A 20,702-nucleotide genomic window follows, 5' to 3' on the forward strand; every position below is an offset into this window, starting at 1 on the left:
CCCCTGAGGCCCCGCCCCGCGTTAGGTTGAGGCCGCCCCGCTCCCGGCGAGGGCCGCCATTGCTATTGCGGCCTTCTTCCTCGGCTTGGGAGTCCCGGCCGCATTGTCTCTTCCTCTCAGGAAAAGAGAGTGCAGCTCACGATTAAAGACTGGGGAAAAGTAACTAGGACAGGGCTGAGAAACGGAGCGTTCCGACGGGGCCGCAACACGCGGAGCCTCCGCCCCAAAGCAGCGCGTACTGCCGCCTCGGTAGCTGTCATGGCGGCCCGGGCCACGTGACCCCGCCTCCGCGCAGGCCTGGTTGCCCGTCGCTCCGGTTCTCCTGACTCTCCGCCTCCCTCCCTTTCTCGTTTGCGGACTTGGACATTCCCTTTCTTCCCCGAGGAGGACTACTACACAGATTTCTGACAAATCCGGTAAGTTTGTCATGAGAATGGGCGTTTCCCAGTAACACGCCTACCCTTGGCGTTATCCTGGAGTCCCAAGCGATAGGGTCCCCCCCCCCCCCGCCCCGCCCGACTTTTACACGCGTTTTCAGTCTCCACAGACTCCCGGATAGTGATCCAAAAAAGTCTCCTTCTAAGGCCTTGAAACAAACGAAAGAAAGAAAATGCATGTTGGCCCCGCGAGTCGGTCGTATTAACAGCTGGACTCGACCGAATACCCTTGCCGGCGTCTCCATTGGTCGCCAGGGATCTCACAAACTAAACGGGTTTGTTCGGCCGCTGTGCGGCCGCCACCCCGGGTGGAAAGCATCGGCTTTCCAAGAAAATGCCTGTTCGGATGTGGGGCTGCCAGGGTTGGCGCCTGCGCAGGGTCGCCGCGCGCCGCCTCCAGCTTTGGGGCTCAGGAGGAAGAGGCTGGGCGGTAAACAGGAAGTGGGCGCTCCGAGCTCTGGGGTGGCTTGCAGGTAGGTGTATGGGCGGCCCCGGCCTCGCGAGTGGGGGGCCCCTGTCAGTAATCGGAGGCAGGGGAGGTGGCAGCTTTGATCCGACCGTGGTGCTGCTGGCTCTCAGGGCACCTTGCACCTGCGGCTGGGTGTGTCGCTTTTCTCTCTCCGAATTCCTGAAAACGCGAGTGGCAGGTCTCAGAAAGAGGCAAGGTGGGGCCGGGGCGGACAGTGCAGTACTTACCCTCTTCGTTCCCGAAGTCAGGATGTACAGAACTGCGGACGTGTTCATCCGGGAAGTGGAGATCCACCTGAAAAGGGTATTATTGGTAGAAAATTTACTGCCTCAAAGTCAAGTGTACGGTGTGCCATTATCTCGAGAAGGCTTGACGTATGTGCACGTACAAGCAGTATTAATTTACTTATGTTATAAAATTGGTTTACATGGATGTTTAGAAGATTATATATGTTCTTAAAAGAACGTAAATGTTTTGAGCCATAAGTGAACCCAGTTTTTCATTGAGTATACAGTGCATTGAGTAGTGCTCGCTTCCGCAGCACATATACAATGCATTGAGTATCTGGTGCTCTCCCAAATCGGTTTTTTCAGGAATAGGTGAATATTTTAAAGGAGGTGCTCCAGGAGGTTTTTCACGGTGCAGCCCACGGTTTTTGTATAATGCCTTTAAGTTAATTAAACCTTATCAGTTTTTCTTGAGGATGATTTCCCAGAACTAGTTGCCACACTTAAGTGTTCCGCTGGGCCTTTCTGTTTGCATTATCTCCTAAGGACTATTAGGCAAGTGATATGCTTTTTTTTTTTTAAACCAAAAAGGGGTAGAACTTAACTTTTTTTTTTTTTTTTTAATGGTTGATTTATTTATTTGAGAGAGCCTACATGCAGGGGAGAGAGAGAGAATCCTAAGCAGGCTCCACATTCGGTGCAGAATCCAGCTCAGGGCTGGATCTCAGGATCCTGAGATCATGACCTGAGTGGAAACCAAGAGTTGTACACTTAACTAGCTGAGCCACCCAGAAGCCCTTGAGACTATTTTTTAAGTTGGCATTTCACTTAGGTAGTTTTTCAAATATTTTGGGTGTATAGGATAGAAATTATTGGTCAAGTACTGTGATTTTTTTATTCATGAAAATTCTGCTTATTACTGTTTTGTGGAAAGTGTATTTATTGTAGAAACACATGCTGTAACCAATAAATTGGCATCAGCAACACCGTGTTGGAAATATAGTTAATTTAAAACCTATTTATTTAAAGTAGCCTTAGCAGTCTAATTAAAAGTCATTTGTACCTGTGTATGTCTTACTCATATATATAGTGTATATGTATATATATATACACACACACTTTAAAATGCATACATATATTCTTAGTAAATTTTTAATTGTTTTTATACTGTTTATGTTAGTCAATGTTTTATTTTTATTTTTTAAACATCTCCTTTTATATTTATAGGGAACAGCTGGAGAAAATGACACATTGGTTTCATAGGAACCCATTAAAAGCCACAGCTCCTGTCACTTTTAACTACTATGGTGTAGCCGCTGGCCCTGCTGCTTCAAAAATTTGCAGGTTAGTTTTAGTCAATCTCAGCAAGTATTGTTTGAGCCACTTTGGATACAAGGTACTAATTTAGGTTTCATGGGCAATACAGAAGTGTGTAGCACATTGCCCTGTCCTTAGAGTCCTTATAAACTTACAAATGACTTGTGAAGAGTGAAATAATAGATTATTTAAAGTTTGGCAGCCTTCTAGACTGCAGCCCTAAATTTTAGATTAGTGAGTCCCAGAGAGACTAAAACAAACACAATAAAAGAGTTAAGCTATATATTAAAACAGTACAAGAGACTTCACAAAGCTGTATATGGATATTTTAATTAACCAGATCATAAATTCATGGAGTTCTGAGCAGGGAGAGAGTCCGGTAAGCTGGAATAGGCTTTGCAGTGTTCATATAGGAGAAGGGACTTGAGTTGGAGTTTATGGCTCAGTTTGGGAGTTGGCGAACTGTCCTGCAGATTTTTCCTACTGCCTGTTTTTATAAATAAAGTTTTATTAGAACACAGCCATGTCATCTCACACCATTTATATATTGTTTCTGGCTGCCTTTGGCTGCTTTCCTCTACAACAGCAGAGCGGAGTAGTATCAGCAGAGAATTTATGAACCACAGCGCCTCATATATTTACTTTTAGCCTCTTTATGGAAAAGGTTTGCTAATGCTTGATTTAGATTGTAAGAAGTGATAGAAGAAGATAATTTCTTACAGAAAAATGTTATTCTGGGGTAGTGAGTAGATCAGAACAAAAGAGATATTTCAAAGGAGGAGTCAACTGTTCAGAAATTTGCTCTGGGAAGTTGAAAAGGATTCAGTCTGTATGAAATACAGAACCTAGATGATCAAGACCTTGATGGCACCAGTAATGGAAAATTGAGAGTGTTGCTACTTTCTATGGAAAGAAGGAGTGGAGCAAAAGATAGGAAAACTGGCTTATTTATCTAGATCAGAAGTCCTCAAACTTCTGTGCAGAGCTGAGTAGTAAACATTTTAGGCTTCGTGGGGCTATATACAGCTGCCGTTGGCATATTCTTATTTGTTCATTTTTATAAAAACAAGCTGAGAGCCGTTCAAAACAAGCTATATGTTCAAAACAAGTTATATGTCATTTGCTAACTCCTAATCTTAAACTCACAGAGGTTGGTCCCAGCTTGTTTTATCTGTAATACTGGGCAAGTCACTTAACTTCTCTGGGTCTCATTGTTCATCTATAAAATGAACAGCCTAAAACAGACATTTCTGAAGTACTTTTTTTTTCTGAAATTCTTTAATTTTAAGGTGAGTATAACTTTATACAGTTGGGTTGCAGATGATTGAGTGCCTCCCCGGAAATAAACACCAAACTATTTGAGCCTAGGATAGGCCTTAACAATTCAGCTTTTTTTCTGGTCCAGGAATTACTCTTGCCTAGCTTCTAGTTAAAAAACTCAACAATGACAAATTCTTAAGGTAGCCCATCCCATTTCTGGTAATCTGTATGTAAGTGTTGGTATGTACTTTCTTGAAATAAGCCTTCATGGAACTTGTACCAGTGAGTAAACATTCCACCCAGACCATTTAAAATGAAGTCTGCACTTTCTTCTAAACATCACTGCTACATGATAGGCCTTGTAAGTCTTAAAATATTTGAAATGTTAGTATTCTTTCATTCAACAGAGAACTTTGAGTGTGTCCTTTATCCTCAGGACCTACTAAGTTCTGGATGTACAGTCCCAAGTCTCTTGGTGCTAACAATCGAAGTGTAGTCTTTCATTAATCATTTACATGCAAGTGTCTTCAATCATTGTCCTGCAGAATAATTTCTGAGCCCTCGTTAAGCAAGTTGCCTTCTGAAATTAGATGTGGAACTGGAAGCCGACCAAGTTGGAGCTGATGAGGTAGCTCTCAGATTGGGTGTAAAGATGTTAAGACCTCAAAAGGAAGAAAGGCAGAAAGCCAAAGACTAAACATTTTAAGGAACTTTTAGAGATAATAGGAGATCCTGGGAAATTTAATGTTAGTGGAATAAAGGGAGAAGAGAATTTCAAGAAGGAAATGGTGGATCTGCAACATTTATTGCTGGGAAGAAGTAAAGGAGAATGGAGACCAGGGAGCCTTTTCAAAATGAGTAGTAACCACGTGTTCTCACACGCTCTTGATGTGTATGTTGAATTATAGGATGCAATTTAAAAATAGGGCTCCCTACTTAATAAAGTGTATTGATACAATGTCAAGTTTGAAATTTTAAGGAGATGCATAAGCATGTTAAATTACCATTTTTCAGATATCTTTTATTGTGAACTGCTCTGTTTAATTTCCTCATTCTTAATTCCTTTCTCCCATCTTACATGCTTGTGTTTATTTGTTTTTTTTTTAATTAAAGCTTGCTGTATATTGTTATTACATAATTATATCCATGATTTGCCCCTTAGATGAGACTGAGTTTATTTTAGTACCACTTGTAAAACAGTTGTTACTAGAATTTCACTTACCTCAGTGTTAGTCTTAACTAAGTTTATCCTGTGTATACCTTAGTAAACCCTTCAAGGAGGTGTGTGTGTGTGTGTGTGTGTGTGTGTGTTTGTGTTATCTGAAAGCTTTTTACAATGGACACTTTTAAGCCACTTTTACATAGATTCATCACAATGCAGCTTACTTAAATTTCTTGACTATTTCTGTCTCCTGTAAGTGACTTGAGATCATCCAGAGCACGACTGCTTGAACTCTTCACTGATCTGAGCTGTAATCCAGAAATGATGAAGAATGCATCAGATTCCTATTTTTCACTTTTACAAGGTTAGTTATTTATGAGAACTTAACAGCTTTGTAGAAATTCACATTTAATTCTTAGGCTTTTCAAATTTGAATAATTTAGTCTTCTGGTCTGTATTCTTTGATCTCAGTACTTGAGTTTCAGAAATGTGAGAAATGTTAGGGTGATTTTGGTCTTTCTAACATTTTGAAAATTAAATGTGTACATACTTCATATTATGTTACCTTAGAAGAAGATGTGGTAAAGAAGGGATAGAGGGGCTAAGAGTTTTCTTCAGGTATCTGGATAAGTCGTTATCTGAAAAAATTTCTAAACAGAATACTTGATATTTCTTCTAAAACTGAAATGCTGTACCTTTTTACAGGTTTCATAAATTCATTGGATGAATCTACCCAAGAAAGCAAGTTACGATATATTCAAAATTTCAAGTGGACTGATACATTACAGGGGCAGGTTCCAAGGTAGGCAAGCCAGCAGTACGAAACAGAAGCCATTTTTGTAACTATTTAGCCAGTGTTTAACCCGTAGCCTCTGTATTTGAAGAAATAGAACTAGATCTGATCAGCATCTTCTCTTATCAGGTAATTAGTTAAAAACATTTGACCTAAACTAATACATTCTGTTAAGTAAAAATATAATTTATTTCTCCTAGGCCAAATCTCTTTTTGAGATAATCAATACAAATATTAACTAGACTTAAACACTCTTGGCTTTATTAATAACACACAAAGAACAGTTTGGGAATTTGGAATCCTACTCTGTCTTTTAGTCTTTGCCTTCCTTCAAGGAGATCAAAATTTTGCTTTTCACCTAGTATTTTTTCTGATGGATAGTTCAGATGTCTTTGGTCAGTCTCTTTCTTACTCTGTCCCTGGTTCCACCCCAGCTCAATACTCTTTTGAGTCATATTTTCTTCGTAATTTCTCTTCACTGTTTCTGCTCTTTTAAAAAATTTTGCCTCAGAACTTTCTTATCACTCACTTGAAACTAATCAGAAGAGGTCTGGTTATAACAGGAAACATCATAATGGTGCTAAATTTTTATTGGACTTTTTTTTTTAAAACACCATTGTATTATTTAAATGACCATGTTTCCTGATGTCAATTTGCTATAGAAAGTTGTGTAAAGTCAGAAGGGAAGGAAGTGGAGCTTGCTGAGAGACCCAGGACAGGCATTGTAGTGGAAGGAGTGTGGACTTTGGATTGCTCCATATCCAGTCTCAGGTCTCTGTGTGAACACCTGCTTCAGCTCTGGGTTAGGGTTACAGATACAGGGCTTTTATAAGAAACGAAGTAGGCAGATTTATGGTAAGTGACTCAAATAATGCCAGCTATATAAAAGATAAGTGCTAAATTGCTAGTTTCCTTCCTTCCTTGGCAATACTGTATGTAGAATTCATAAATTTGATAGGAAGGTGGGGACTGTGGATTCTTCCCAGATTTTAATATTCTGGGATATTAAGGTTTTCCAAGTCCTCGTTTTATGTGTTTCTTTATGTGATCCCTTTGTACTTTATCTAAAATTAAGGGATGTTTTTCTTCAAAAAGACGTTTTTGAGAGTCAAACCTCTATCGTTATCACATCGCAAAACTTTGGCAGATTGTAAAGTGTTTTGCAGTACGTACATTTGACACTCCCCCCCTCCCCCCAATGCGAAATCTTGATTCCTCGTGACAGCTTTTTTTTTAGCGAGTTTTATGAGGCAATCAAATATTAGGTGATAAAGTCCTTAAGGAATGATATCCAATATTCTCTACAGCTAAGATTTTTAAGTTGCTTTATCTTTGATTGTTGTTTATTCAGTAAAAAGCGTGCTATGAATATATCTGTTCTGAAAATGTTTTTTCAACAATGTGTATTCTGACTACCAAGGCGTGGTACAATAGAAATGGAGTGTTTGGGAGCAAGTGAGACTGAAATAAATGAAGGATAAAAAGGGAGACAGTTATTCAGGAGACTTTATATAAATTAGCAAAACTGTCTTATTTAAAGGTAAACTTATAAATTAGATATACCAAATTACCAGATGTAATTCATTTGAAAATTCTCAGTGCTGAAAAGAATGAACATTTTTTTTTTAAGATGTTATTTATTTATGTGTCAGAGAGAGAGGATGCAAAAGCAAGGGGAGAAACAGGCTCCCTGCTGAGCAAGGAGCCCATGTGAGTCTCAATCCCAGGACCCTGGGGTCATGACCTGAACTAAAGGCAGACACTTAACTTACTGAGCCACCAGGCATCCCAAGAATAAACCATGAAACTGTGGCCTCCAGTTTTCTTCCGTGGGTAACGCTATTTTAAGAAGTGTGTTTAGTGCTTGCTTTGGCAGCACATCACTAAAACTGGAACAGCGTAGAGACTAGCATGGCCCCTTTGGTAGGATGACACTCAAATTTGTGAAGTATTCCATTAAAAAACACATAACTTGTGTTTTTGTGTATTGTAACATATTAAACCGGATAGTATGTAAGTTATTTTTGAACTGTGAATGTTTTACAACACCACTCCTTTTTTTTAATCTAAAAAGTTTCCCTGTCTCCATTCCTTTTATGAGGCAGCAGTCACATAACAAATAGAGTGGAGGGGCGCCTGCGTGGCTCTGACAGTTAGGCATCCAGCTCTTGATTTTGGCTCAGGTTGTGGTCTCAGGCTCATGAGATCCAGCCCTGCGCTAGGCACCGTGCTTAGCAGGGAGTCTGCTTGAGATTCTCTTTCTGTTTCCCCTGCCCCTACCCCCTGCAAATGCATGAGCATGCACGTACCCTCTCTCTCAAATAAATAAATAAGCTTTTAAAAAATACAAAGTGGGACCATGATTCTAGTGTCTTCCCTTTGGGTAAATTTTCTGTTTCTTAGTATAATGTATATAAAAGAAGGCTATTACTTCTGTCTTCTTCATCATTTGAGATAAATGAGGTAATATATAAAGAATTCTCAGGTTCTTTTCAAAACAGGAATGATTAAGAATTAGTATTACCTTATTTGCTAAATAAGTTCTTGCCATCCTCTTGGTGTCATATCTAGTAATAGAATCTGAAGGAAACAAATAAGATGTTTGTAAGACCTTTTCCTTATGGTACCCATACTGATTGGCTTGGCATTCAAAGTCTACCAGTTTCACTTCAGCTTGGCTTTTTGACCTTGATTTCTTTCTACAAACCGTGTGTTGCTGCATCACTCTAGTTGGGTCACTCCTCTCAGAAAAAATGTTTATGCTTTTCTTGGGCTTTAACAGCCTCATTCCCTTACCTGGAGTATCCTGCCTCCCTTCTGGCCATCTTTCAAGGCACAATTCAGAGACTGTCTCGACGATTAAGCTTCTCTAATCATTCTAGCCTGAAACAGTCTCTCTTCTGAATTCCATTGCTTTTAAATTGGTGTAAGAACCACCCACTCAAGAATCAACTGGGTGCTTACTAAACATGTAGATTCTGGGCCTCTCCCAGACTTTTCAGATTCTTTGGAGTTGAGTCCCTGTCATTTGTATTTTTAAAGCTAGTCTGTGCACAGTAACCTTTGAGAAACTGCTATTCTCATGTTTACTATTACGGGCCATTATTTTTAGTCATTAAACACAGGACTGGTTTCTTCATTTTCCAGTTAGCGTATAGTTCTTGTATAATTTTGAGTTGGATGTACGGGGGCTTCATCTAGCAAAGTCTCAGTAATTGACAGAACTTAATGACACCCATGTTTTTAATTCTAGTGCCCAGCAGGATGCTGTTTTTGAATTAATTTCCATGGGATTTAATGTAGCTTTATGGTATACCAAATATGCTTCAAGACTGGCTGGAAAAGAAAAGTAAGTCTAAAGGGGAGGGTTGTATATGTATGTGTTATTTTTCAAATAAATGGAGATTCATTATTAAAAAGTCTGGGCTATTGATTAAAAATACCCCTTCTGTAAAGTGAAAGGTTGCCTCATAGCGTTTTAAGCCTCAATTATGGGAGCCCAGTGTTAAAAGGGAAAAAAAATTAATCTTGTCATGAGGAAGGTCTTTCTAAATAAAACCCCAAACCAAGAAAAGGAAAAAAAATAGAGTATTTGACTGCATAAAAGTACCGTAAGCAAAATTAAAAAACAAATGACAGATGGTCAGAAAAATTGCGATGCACATGACAAATTATTTTTATAATGGAAAAGGAAAGGAAAAGACCAACAAATCATTTGAAAATAAGCAAGCAACTTAAACAGGTAACTCACAGAAAAAGAGAAAGATGAGAAAGCTGTTTTGAAGGATTCAAGAATTGTGAAATGAAATAAGATGCAATTTTTATAATAGTGAAAATGGGCATTAGTGGTATGAAACTGGCAACTACCAACTGTGGTGCATCTGATATGCAGCCATTTAAACATAAGGTGGGGGCACCTGGCTGCTCAAGTCGGTGGAGCATGCGACTCCTGATCTCGGGATTGTGAGTTCGAGTCCCACATTGGGCGTAGAGGTTACTCAAAAATAAAATCTTTAAGAAAATAAGTAAAATAAAGTTGAATTATATGTCCTGATGTAAAATCACCTGTAAAGTAATTAGATGATTAAGCACGAATGGAATAGTGAATATTGTGTGTGTTTTTACATGTGTGCATCTATTAGGTGTAGAATATTTTACATTTGCTTAATGCACAGATTATCTGGAAGGAACAAGAAGGCTTTGTCTCAACGTATAGACAGGGTCTCCCTTTTTATCATTTGTAGTGTCTTCTGTTGATATTTTTCATGTGCATTTATTTTTTTAAGTGCCAAATTAAATTTTTTTAAAAGGGAGAAAACAAGTGGTAAGAAATACAAATGACTAATTTGGTTTTATCATAATGCATTAGTTGTTGATTTTAGTACAAGAAACAAGATTCATCCTCTAACTAATGTAACCACTATCTTTAAGCATAACAGAAGATGAAGCGAAAGAAGTCCATCGAAGCCTAAAAATTGCTGCGGGGATTTTTAAACATTTAAAGGTAAAATAATAATAACAAAATATAAAGACTAATACTTTAATTCTTGAATACTTTTTCTTTCTTGGGGTGAGGGATTAGGAATTATTTCACGTTATAAAAAGAACCTAGTATAGGCTGTTTTTCTTAGGTTGAATACTTTATTGGTGATTGCAGCCAATTACAGAATATCAGATGTCTTCATTTTAGAAAGTCATCAGTGAATTTTACAATTACAAAATTCAAGTTGTAATTCAATGGTTATTTTTGTATCCCTTCGGTAAAAATTAAAAAAAAAAAAAAAACACGAAAATCTGACGGTTCTTACCATTTCCCATTGCGGTCTGTGGCAGTTGCCAGGATAAATCATGATTCTGCAAAGCTGAACTTGAGTGTATTCTATCTCCGTGAAAAGCTGAGGGCAATCAGTTTGCACTAATTATATGAAATCTCCAGCAAAAGAAATTAGGAGAAAGACTGATGTATTTCGCAGTCAGGATTACCCACACCTTATCCTAGTTAAACTGCTAATTACTAGACACCTTCCAGAGGCCAATGATGGGTTTTTTCATGATAAAGTAAGATGCTTTTAGTGATTAAAAACCTGTGATTCTGAGTTAACAGAATTGTAGACCTCTTTCTGCTCTACAGTTGTTAATATGAATGAGTAATTCCAGCAGTCATGCAAAAGAGAGCTTTGGTTACTGTTGCAGTTAAATATTTCCAAAGATGAAAATGTAGCTTGCATATCTGTGCTATCTATTTTGACCCAAGTTTTGCAGAGGCGTATGAGAAGCTTTAAAAATTTTAGTATACAGGATCTTTTGTTCTCTAGAAGCTAAATACTCCTTTTTTACACAGTTTTGGTGCCCTGAATTTATTCTGTTTAGGATTTTTTTTTTTTCTTAAAGACCTTTTAAAAAAGATTTTATTAATTTTAATTTTATTTACTTATTTTTAAGATTTATTTATTTTAGGGGGCTGGGAAGAGGAGGGGAAAGGAGGGGTAAAGGGAGAGAGAAACCCAAGCAGACTCCATGCTGAGCCACGGAGCTTGACAGAGGGCTCGACCTTAGGACTCTGAGATCACAACCAGAGCTGAAACCAAGGGTCATCCACTTAACTGACTGCACCACCCAGGCGCCCCAGGATCTTATTTTTACGTCATCTCTACACTCAAGGTGGGGCTTGAACTCAAAACCGTGAGATCAAGAGGCACATGCTCTACTGGCCAAGCCTGCTAGGCACCCCCTGAATTTCTGATCAATCTTCAAATTGAATGTCTTCCATTTTTGTTCATCTCTAACAACTGGGTTAAAATAAAATGTGGCTTCTTTGTTGTTTTTCTTTCTCTCTCAGGAAAGTCATATCCCAAAGCTTATTACACCTGCAGAAAAGGGGAGGGATTTAGAGGCACGACTACTAGAAGCTTATGTTGTCCAGTGTCAGGCTGAAGCTCAAGAAGGTATCCTACATATTGTAAGATTTTTTTTTTTAAAGAAATTTCTATTGGAATCTGATTCTTTCTTTCTTTCTTTTTTTTTTTTTTCCTTAAATCAGAATTAGCTGGATTTGAGTCTCACATTTGAGAAATTTATTGTGAGGAACAACTTCACCTTCAGCGTTTGCCTTCATGGATAGTTAGCAGGAAAAGGCCTTGCAGTTTAATGGCTCTTTTATTTTCATTTATTTATTTATTTATTTTAAAGTTGGGGGGTTTTTTGTTTTCTTCCTTTAACAGAGAGACAGTGAAAGAGGGAACACAAGCAGGGAGAGTGGGAAAGGGGGAAGCAGGCTTCCCGCCAGGCAAGGAGCCCAATGTGGGGCTTGAACCCAGGACCCCGGGATCATGACCTGAGCTGAAAGCAGATGCTTAATGACTGAGCCACCCAGGCGCCCCTGTTGGCTCTTTTAAAAAGGATTTTGATGTCATGCCATTTCTGACAACATCAGATTAATTCTGTAACTCCTTTTTCCCTCTCTACCTTGCTCACTCTTTTTCCTCTTGGCACTGCTTGGCTTGCCTTTAAATCTTCATCTTTTAGTGGCAGGAAATAAATGAAGACTCCAGTAAAACCAGTAAAGAAACTTTGTAGGCTTTTTGTTTTTCTCTGTCTTAAATTCGAGTGTCCTGGAAGTGTTTGTTTTAGTAGTAGTAATTTTTTGTGATTAGCTAGTAATTGGCTAGTGATTTAAAGAAACAGTATCAAAATCAGCAGGCTCAGTGGTTTTGGTTTATGTTTGCATTTTCTGTCACTTAAACTTTTCATGTTAAAATTCTTAACTATTAAAATTCCAAATAGATCATTGGGCTGTCTTTTGCTATTATAATGAATTTAATTCAAGTAAACTTAATTACAATTCACTTTATTGTGCTTTGGTTACAGTAACAATTGCTCGAGCAATTGAACTGAAGCACGCTCCTGGACTGATTGCTGCACTGGCATATGAAACTGCCAACTTTTATCAAAAAGCTGGTAAGTTTATAATTCTTTTGTTGTATTTTTAGTCTTCAGATTTTCAGATTAAACTCTTGGCTTAATAGGGAACAAGCAAAACTACAAGATTCTCAGACTGTTTGACCATTTACAAAACTGGAATAATACCACGTTATTTTATTACGTTGTTTCAAAGAATGAGGACTGTTCAGTTAATGTGCTATGTAACTTTTAGTAACTTTTAACGGAAAGGACAGTGCAGTCCTTTTTAACAAGTTATATGTAATAATTATACAGGTGTTTTAATTTTGAAGTTTTTTTTTTTACCTTAATAATAACCTTACATTTGCTGTCATTAAAGAAACTGAACTCCAGAGAATTAACCAACCTGTAATTTAACGGTTACTAGGCATGAAGTTGGGACTAGAACTCTGGTTTTCTCATTAGCCCATTATTCTTTTCATTCACTTATTTAGGAAACAAGCATTTGTTTCTATGTATGGGATGATTACTATTTTAGTTGCTAGCTATACAAAGATCAGTAGAAGAGATTCACAGTCTGGGGAAGGAAGCAAACACATAGCCACATTATCACAGCATAAAATAAGATGTTATTACAGCAGTGTAATGAAAACCAAAAGGATCTAGGCGTGCTGGAGGAGATTGTCTAGGGGAAGGTGGCGTTTGAGCCTGACTTTGAAACATAAATAGAAGTTCTAAGTTTGCTAGGAAGCTTTGCCATATGGAAGAGTAGAACATTCTATAGTACGTCAGAGATAAGAAGGAATTCAGCATCTTCTGGGACCTTTAAACAGATGTCTTAGCTGATAGGAGAAAAGGTTAAGAAAGTATGCATGTGTGAGATCCTGAATTGGTGTGTAAGCCTTTCTAAGAAATTTGCTTTTTATTCAGGAGATAATTGGGACCCATTAATAGATAGGAAGCAAATCTGACTGCATTTGAATTTAAGAAAGGTCCCTCTAATTGTAAGATGAGAAATGGGCTTGCTTGGTGAAGGACTACTAGGCTGACCCCGCTTACACTGAGAAACGATTATAGTGTGTGGAGGAAGTGATGGAAGCCTCGATAAAGACAGTGAAGTGGGGAGTGGAAGAGAAATGGGTTAGAGAGAAGCTGGCAGGATGTGCATGTCTGTGTTAGGCAAGATTCAGTGCTGCGGGGATGGACCAGTAAGGAGAGTGTCCGTGTCTCTGTCTTGGGTGACCACACTACACATTGCTGTGTTATATAATTTTAAGAAAACAGTAAAACGGTATATAATTTGTATTTATCTTGAAGTTCTGTTGTTACCATTATCTTAAACTTGTTATATTACCATCAAAAGATGTGCCGTGGTATTTCAACAACCTTATTATGTAGTTAAAATACAGTTATGGGAAAATTAAAACAAAGTTTTTTGGGAAATTGTGTAAATGCTTGAATTTTAGACTTGAATGGCATTCTGCTATTAGCATCTGAACACATGATCTAAAAGTCTTCTAGTGAATCAGGGTGAAATTATATTTTGCTTTTTAAAATGTAACTTTAGATCATACTTTATCCAGTTTGGAGCCTGCGTATTCTGCTAAATGGAGAAAGTATCTTCACTTGAAAATGTGTTTCTACACAGCTTATGTAAGTATTTGTAACCTGAAAAACAATGTGAATTACTGTCTTTCCAGCCCCTTGAGTGCTAGGTCTGTCATCTTGTCAGACTCTTAATTAGCATTTTACAAATAACAGACAGCTCTCAGTAAAGGGTGACGGACAGTGCAGCCATTGTGAGCTGAAGTGGGTGGAAATAGATGATGTAGAATTGTAGAACTGGGTTATAGCAGTGGAATTACTGTCTGAGCGAAACTCACTTTTAAGCCGGAACCTTCCACCTACTTAACGAGAATTCTCTCCTTTCATCTTGGACATTGAAGAAGGTATTTACTGATTCTCATCATAAGGCTTACGTCCAGTATGTCCCCTAGATTGTGCAGAACCGTTAATAAGCCCTCTTTGAGGAGTTACTTATCAGTCTCTTAACACCCATTAAACAAACTTACTTTTTGTTGGTTAGAATATCATGTGAGAGATAATCAGACACCTTTTTTGGATCCAGGTTGATATTTTATTTTTTATACCTTAAAAACCTGTCTTCAAGCATACAGCGTTGGACCATTTGCAGTCCTTGCCTTTGATACAGACATTTAAAGAGAGAGCAAGGCATACTACAGGCTGATAACATTTCTCTTGAAAACTGTTTCGTCATCAACCTTAGAATCCTCCCTCCCTCTCCTTCTGCATTAGCACTGCAATTTCCCTCCTTTATCTGCTGTGCCTGGATTGTAAAAACAGATTTCATTATTCAGAAATACTTTTTGCTCTCAGCCTATAGTTAGAAAGTTCGTTTGGCTCAAAGCTTGACTTAATCCCACTTTTTATACTAACAGTGATTGGGGGAGGCTTATTCAAGTAAAGAAGTGTAAGGGGTTGCATTGATACTTCCAACAGTGGACAAAGGCGCTCCTTATCTGATGCGTATGTAAAACAATGAAAGCAGAAGGCACCATTTGCGGTGAGAATGAATAAAAATGTGTTTCTCTATCAGGCTTACTGTTATCATGGTCAGACTTTGTTGGCTAGCGATAAATGTGGTGAAGCAATCAGGTCCCTCCAAGAAGCAGAAAAATGTAAGTATTCCTGCCAGAATATTAACTCCCTTTTTAAAAACAAATGTTTTATCCTAAAAGGAAATAACCAGTTAGAAGAGATTTTGGCTGATATCGTGAAAGAGAATGGGACCAAGTGAGGGAACTGGAGAGAGAGAGAAACAAAGTTTCAAAAGCCAAAAAATCCGTAGAAAACACTTCCCCTTACACTAGTACTGGTATTGCTGTCAGGCTAGGTCAGGTGCAGGAAAGTTTCTATCGTGTGATTCAGAGCCTTTTTAGTATGGTCAATAACTAATTATAATCAAATGATTTTCCCTTTCACATGCAGTTTATGCCAAGGCAGAAGCATTGTGCAAAGAATATGGAGAAACCAAAGGACCCGGCCCAACGGTCAAACCTTCAGGACACTTATTCTTCAGGAAACTTGGAAATCTTGTGAAGAACACCCTAGAGAAATGTCAGAGAGAAAATGGATTCATGTGGGTACAGCTCTGTATGATTGTCGTAATATTAATACGGTATATGCTTGTATTTATAATGTTTAAGTATTGATATTGTGTTAGTAATCACACAGTTTCTGTTAGTCTCTGCCCCCAAAGATTTTATGTCAGATTGCATTTAACTTTAGCTCTGATATTCTCTTTAAATTGGTAGTAAAGTTCCCTTGTGTTGGACCTGACTTTATTCTACTTCTGATGATGATATATAAAAGCAGATTCTAAAAATTGAACATCAGTTATTAACATGTAGCTCACTTACAGTGTCTTAATTTTCTCTTCACTTTGCCTCCCTGCTGTTTCTTCCCCCCAGGTTATAGATGGCTTCTCTGCTCCCTCCGCATATTCATCTCACTCTGGTTGCAGCTGTCTGTAGAGCAGGGAGATGGGTTTTCTGTCAGTCCTGCCTAGTCCTATCAAACCGTTTTCCATTGTTAAGTCCGCGTTGTTCAAACTGTAGACAACCACCTGTGTGGACTGGGAGAAGCAGTTTTGTCCCCGCTTGGATCTCTTTACGTTCTTCCGCTCATGTCCTGCATTTGGTCACACTGAGCTCTTTTACTTGCTTAAACATACCTAGTATAACTTCTGTCCCTTCTTTTGGAAAGCATTCCTGAACCACCCCTGCCCCCTAACATGGGAGTTAGTTGCCCCTCTTTCGTGTTCTTACGGTGTACAGCATCTGTCACAGCTTCAGTTATGGTGCATTGTTGTTGACAAGTTTTCCTGTTTGGTCTGCTCATGCAAACTGCACGAGGCAGGAAAATCTTGTCTGTCTTGCCCATCATTACTGTCTGTCTCTCGCACAGGGCCTTGAACATAGTAGACGCTCAAGTAGTTGAATGAATGAATTGCTTTTTAAATTGCTTTTTGCAGTTACTTTCAAAAAATCCCAACCGAAGCTCCACAACTGGAACTCAAAGCAAATTACGGTCTCGTAGAGCCTGTGCCTTTCGAATTTCCTCCTACAAGTGCACACTGGACACCAGACACGCTGGCCGCATTTGATCTCACCAAAAGACCCAAGGATGACAGTGTATGAGATTGGCTTTCTTCCATTTGTTCACAGAAGTTCGAGAAGAGAGTTCAGAATTAGCATTTTAGATATATACATTTGTCTGAACGTTAAATGAGCTACCTGCAGTGTTTGTGTAATGTGTTGTTGAACTCTCTCAGAGATAATAAGATCTCTAGGCCTTAATTATCTTCTGATTTTCTGCATAATTGAAGTTGTTTTCAAACACCTTATCTTGACTCTCTGTAGTTTCTAAGAGCCTCCTTTAAGAAGAGTGTGGGAGAAAAGGTCTGAAACAGATGGCTCGTCCATGTTTGTATTGCTATAGCAATACTGTGTTTTGGATTTTGCATGCCTCAGGGTATTTGAAGATTTGATCTAATTTCAACATTCCATGAAATCATCTAGCGGTAAAATAAGACTGCTTTTATTCATTTATAGCTAAGTACATCTAGGTGTGCTAAGTCAGATAGTAGATTAAGTGGAACATTTGAGGTTTGACTGCCAGAAGAGGAGGCGTCTGAAAAAAAGGGATGGGAATTAATTTGCCGCCATAGCTCCTTCCTGAAATGTTTTTAGGTAATTTTATAATATAATTTTTTAAAATATAATTTCCTCCCAATTCTGAAACTATTATTAAAATGACTATCTTGGGGTGCCTGGGTGGCTCAGTGGGTTAACGCCTCTGCATTCTGCTCAGGTCATGATCCCAGGGTCCTGGGATCGAGCCCTGCATCGGGCTCTCTGCTCAGTGGGGAGCCTGCTCCCCCTTTCCTTTCTGCCTGCCTCTCTGCCTATTTGTGATCTCTATCAAATAAATAAATAAATAAAATCTTTTAAAAAAATAAAATAAAATGACTTTTTATCCTGCTCAGCCTCTAAAGTAATGCTGTACGGGGTAGCCTGTTACTGTCATGAGGTATTTTCAAACTTAGAAGAGTTCCATGTGCACAGATTCATCGCTCAGTTTCTCCCTCATCAGAAAGAGGAAGAGCACCATTAGCTTGATGTTTGCCTACCCATCTAGGGTCTCATCTTCACTGAAATGTTGCTTCCTGATTATGTCTTGAATTGATACACGTAGCTTTTGGAACAGCATTGTTAATCTCAGTATTGTGTAATTTAATACAGCATCTCTTAGAAATCTAAGGTGGAAAAGATCTAGTGTTTGTTTTTCAAGTCTTAAAGTTTATGTACTTACTGCTGTGTTTCTCTTTCTCCCTAGACCAAACCCAAACCAGAAGAAGTGGTGAAACCTGTGAAAGAACCAGATATCAAACCTCAGAAGGACACGGGATGCTATATCTCTTAAAGTACATTGAGAAAATGGGCACTTTGAATTTCTTTACTAGTAGCTAAGAGAAACCATGGAACTTCATATTTCTTGAAATGCTTCCTCTGAAGCCTGTAGAATGATTTAGTACATTCAGAGGGAAATCTGCCTTCGGTTTAATTTGTTCTTGATTTTTAATGTAGTAGAGTTTTTTTCATGCTTTGTTTCCAGACGCCTTTTTAATCAGGACAACATGTAAAAGATTTTATTATGCCTCTGAAGGGCCTATTTTGTTGTTGGTTTTTGTCTCCAAACTCTGGGTAGTAATAAGTTTCTGGTTAATATAGGCCAGAATCATGTGGTTTCAGGTATGTTTTTCTGTCTTCACACACAAAAAAAGTTTATTTTCCTTTCTCTTATTTGATGCCAGAAGAATGAGAGGAGTTGGTTTTTAACGGAGAGGTTTTCACCCTTCACCGTTATGTTGTCACACAGACATGCTCTGAGTCTGTTATCTTTTCTGGTAGAAAAGTTATTTACAGTTGAAGATCAGAAAATCTTCTACCAAATCCCTCACATATATAAGAAGTGATAATTTGTTCGAAAATCAGTGTTTATAAGTATTTTGAGACCATTTAAGAACTTACGCCAGGGGCAACTGGCTGTCTCAGTGCGGGGAGCATGTAACTCTTGATCTCGGGTTTCTGAATTCAGGCCCCATGTTGGACATACAAATAACTCAAGTAAATAAATAAATCTTAGCAAAAAAAAAAAGATACATACTCTTATTCTGGTAGCCTTGCACTTTATTTCAATCTCAATGAACCTATAATGATTTTTACAAGTACCTTTCCTAGTAGGTTTTTTTACTTAGAGGACAGAACTTTGTGACAGCTCTTAATGAACAAAGAATGAAAATGTTTTTGCAGAAGTAAGATAATGCATGATGTAAAGAAGAAATTTGAAACCTAAATGGAGGTAGGTTGTCCTGAATTACACTGGTAACTACATTTTGGCAACAGAAGTTATGGTGAAATGCCTTTGTTACCTGACTTCAGTGTACATTGTTTCTATATGGTTTTCTAATACACATGTCTTATCCAAATTGTATTGCTTTAGGCCAGAGGCCGTAACAAAAACTTAAAAGAGCAAACATACAGTATGGTCTTAAAAATAGCTCGTAATATTGAAGTCATTAGTTTAGCATATACACAAACCTGGGAAATAGTGGATGCATAATACTTGTAACAAAAGTCACATATCTGTAGGTTTATCTTTTGATTATTCTTCTGGGGTGTTAGCTGATTTTCCTATCATAAATGACTGATTGGTTCACTTAATAGAAATAACAGTAGTGGACACCAGGAGCTTACTATTTGCCAGGCCCTCTGCTAAACACTGATCATGGATGAACCATCGAATCCACACCACAGTCCTGTGACAAATAAGTAGAATCTGCGTAAAGTATTTAAATAGTAATAAACATTTCATTATGAAGACTAAATAGGGGCGCCTGGCTGGCTTAGTCAGTGGAACACACGACGATCTCAGGGTTGTGAGTTCACGCCCCACGTTGGGTGTAGAAATTACTAAAAAACAAAACAAAACTTAAAAAGAAGAAATAGATTCTGCCTGTCTTTACTTTAAATCACAGTTTTCACTCTCGAAAATACTTAGTATCAGTGAGGGTTCTTTTTTTTTAAATATGCGGAGATGCTAATTACCCCTTGCTGTGTAACAGTTAATATTTGAAGCTGCAGAGTCCAATAAGTGGAATAATAACCAGACATTTAATTTTATTTCGCTGTGTAGAGAAAAAATATTTTAATTAAGTTTCACTGTAGTTTGTGTGCTACTACGAAATCACTGGTTTGCGGTATGCCATTTACTGACGGAACTTTAGTTCTTGATGCCCGCTTGTTGCTCTTGGCCTGTAGGAACTATTTATCTCGGGTACTAGGGCATACTGACCTAGTTAACCGAATTTTCACATCGACATTTTTGTGAATCATACCGCCATACGTGGCATGAAAACGCGTCATATGGTCAGTGCTTCTGTAAAATGCAGAAAATACTGGTGTTACTTTAAGTCAGTAATTGGCAGCTTCGACCTGAGCAAGTAATATCGTGTTGACTTCAGCATAAGTGACGCTCTGTGACTAGAATTCCCCATTTTTATCATATTCTTTAAAATGGTGTTGGAGATTTTTGGAAGTTAACAGATGTAAAGCAGTTGCATGAAAGCTGTAGAGGGATGTAACTTTGTGTTAACTATGCGTACATTTCATTCTTAGTTAAACTGGATAATGACAGTTAACATACTCCGCTAAAAGTGTTATTTATATAATGAATTACCTTTTTATTTATGAAAATAAAAGTAATTTTACTTACAAATTCATCGGGATTTTGTTTTTTGACAAGTATTTTTACATTTATTAAACCAGTAACCATTAATAGGACACAAAACCCCTAATTCTTCACAGTAACGTTTTCAGATGACAGACACACATGCATCAGGTGCTTTACGCCACATGAGTTCATTAACTATCCAACATTCCTCGACCTATCTGGTTTCTATTTATGGTTATTGGTACTTACCACCTCTGAACCTCAAAGTAGGAATTCATTTGGCCTGTATCTACCTTCCTTGTTGCATTACCCAGTGCAGCGC

At 38.2% G+C, this 20,702-nt stretch overlaps 1 protein-coding gene across 2 annotated transcripts; it reads left to right on the top strand.

Moving 5' to 3' along the window:
• The first annotated feature begins 135 nt into the window (after nucleotides 1-135).
• Nucleotides 136-18,711, top strand: BROX (BRO1 domain and CAAX motif containing). Of its 2 annotated transcripts, none has more exons than XM_032872975.1 (13): nucleotides 136-416; nucleotides 2,361-2,477; nucleotides 5,130-5,236; nucleotides 5,578-5,674; nucleotides 8,919-9,014; nucleotides 10,097-10,169; nucleotides 11,505-11,610; nucleotides 12,533-12,622; nucleotides 14,133-14,218; nucleotides 15,183-15,264; nucleotides 15,575-15,725; nucleotides 16,620-16,779; nucleotides 17,984-18,710. In XM_032872975.1, the coding sequence occupies exons 2-13, from the start codon at nucleotides 2,377-2,379 to the stop codon at nucleotides 18,068-18,070; spliced, it is 1,236 nt and encodes a 411-aa protein (XP_032728866.1). In that variant the 5' UTR covers nucleotides 136-416; nucleotides 2,361-2,376; the 3' UTR covers nucleotides 18,071-18,710. The 2 variants fall into 2 exon arrangements, with proteins under 2 accessions (XP_032728866.1, XP_032728865.1); XM_032872974.1 differs by lacking the exon at nucleotides 136-416 and adding an exon at nucleotides 832-910 and having other exon boundaries at nucleotides 17,984-18,711.
• The last annotated feature ends 1,991 nt before the right edge of the window (nucleotides 18,712-20,702 follow it).

This window comes from Lontra canadensis, unplaced genomic scaffold, assembly GCF_010015895.1.
Source record: "Lontra canadensis isolate GAN:19392208 unplaced genomic scaffold, GSC_riverotter_1.0 scaffold46, whole genome shotgun sequence".
In the NCBI taxonomy this organism is placed as follows: Eukaryota; Metazoa; Chordata; class Mammalia; order Carnivora; family Mustelidae; genus Lontra; species Lontra canadensis.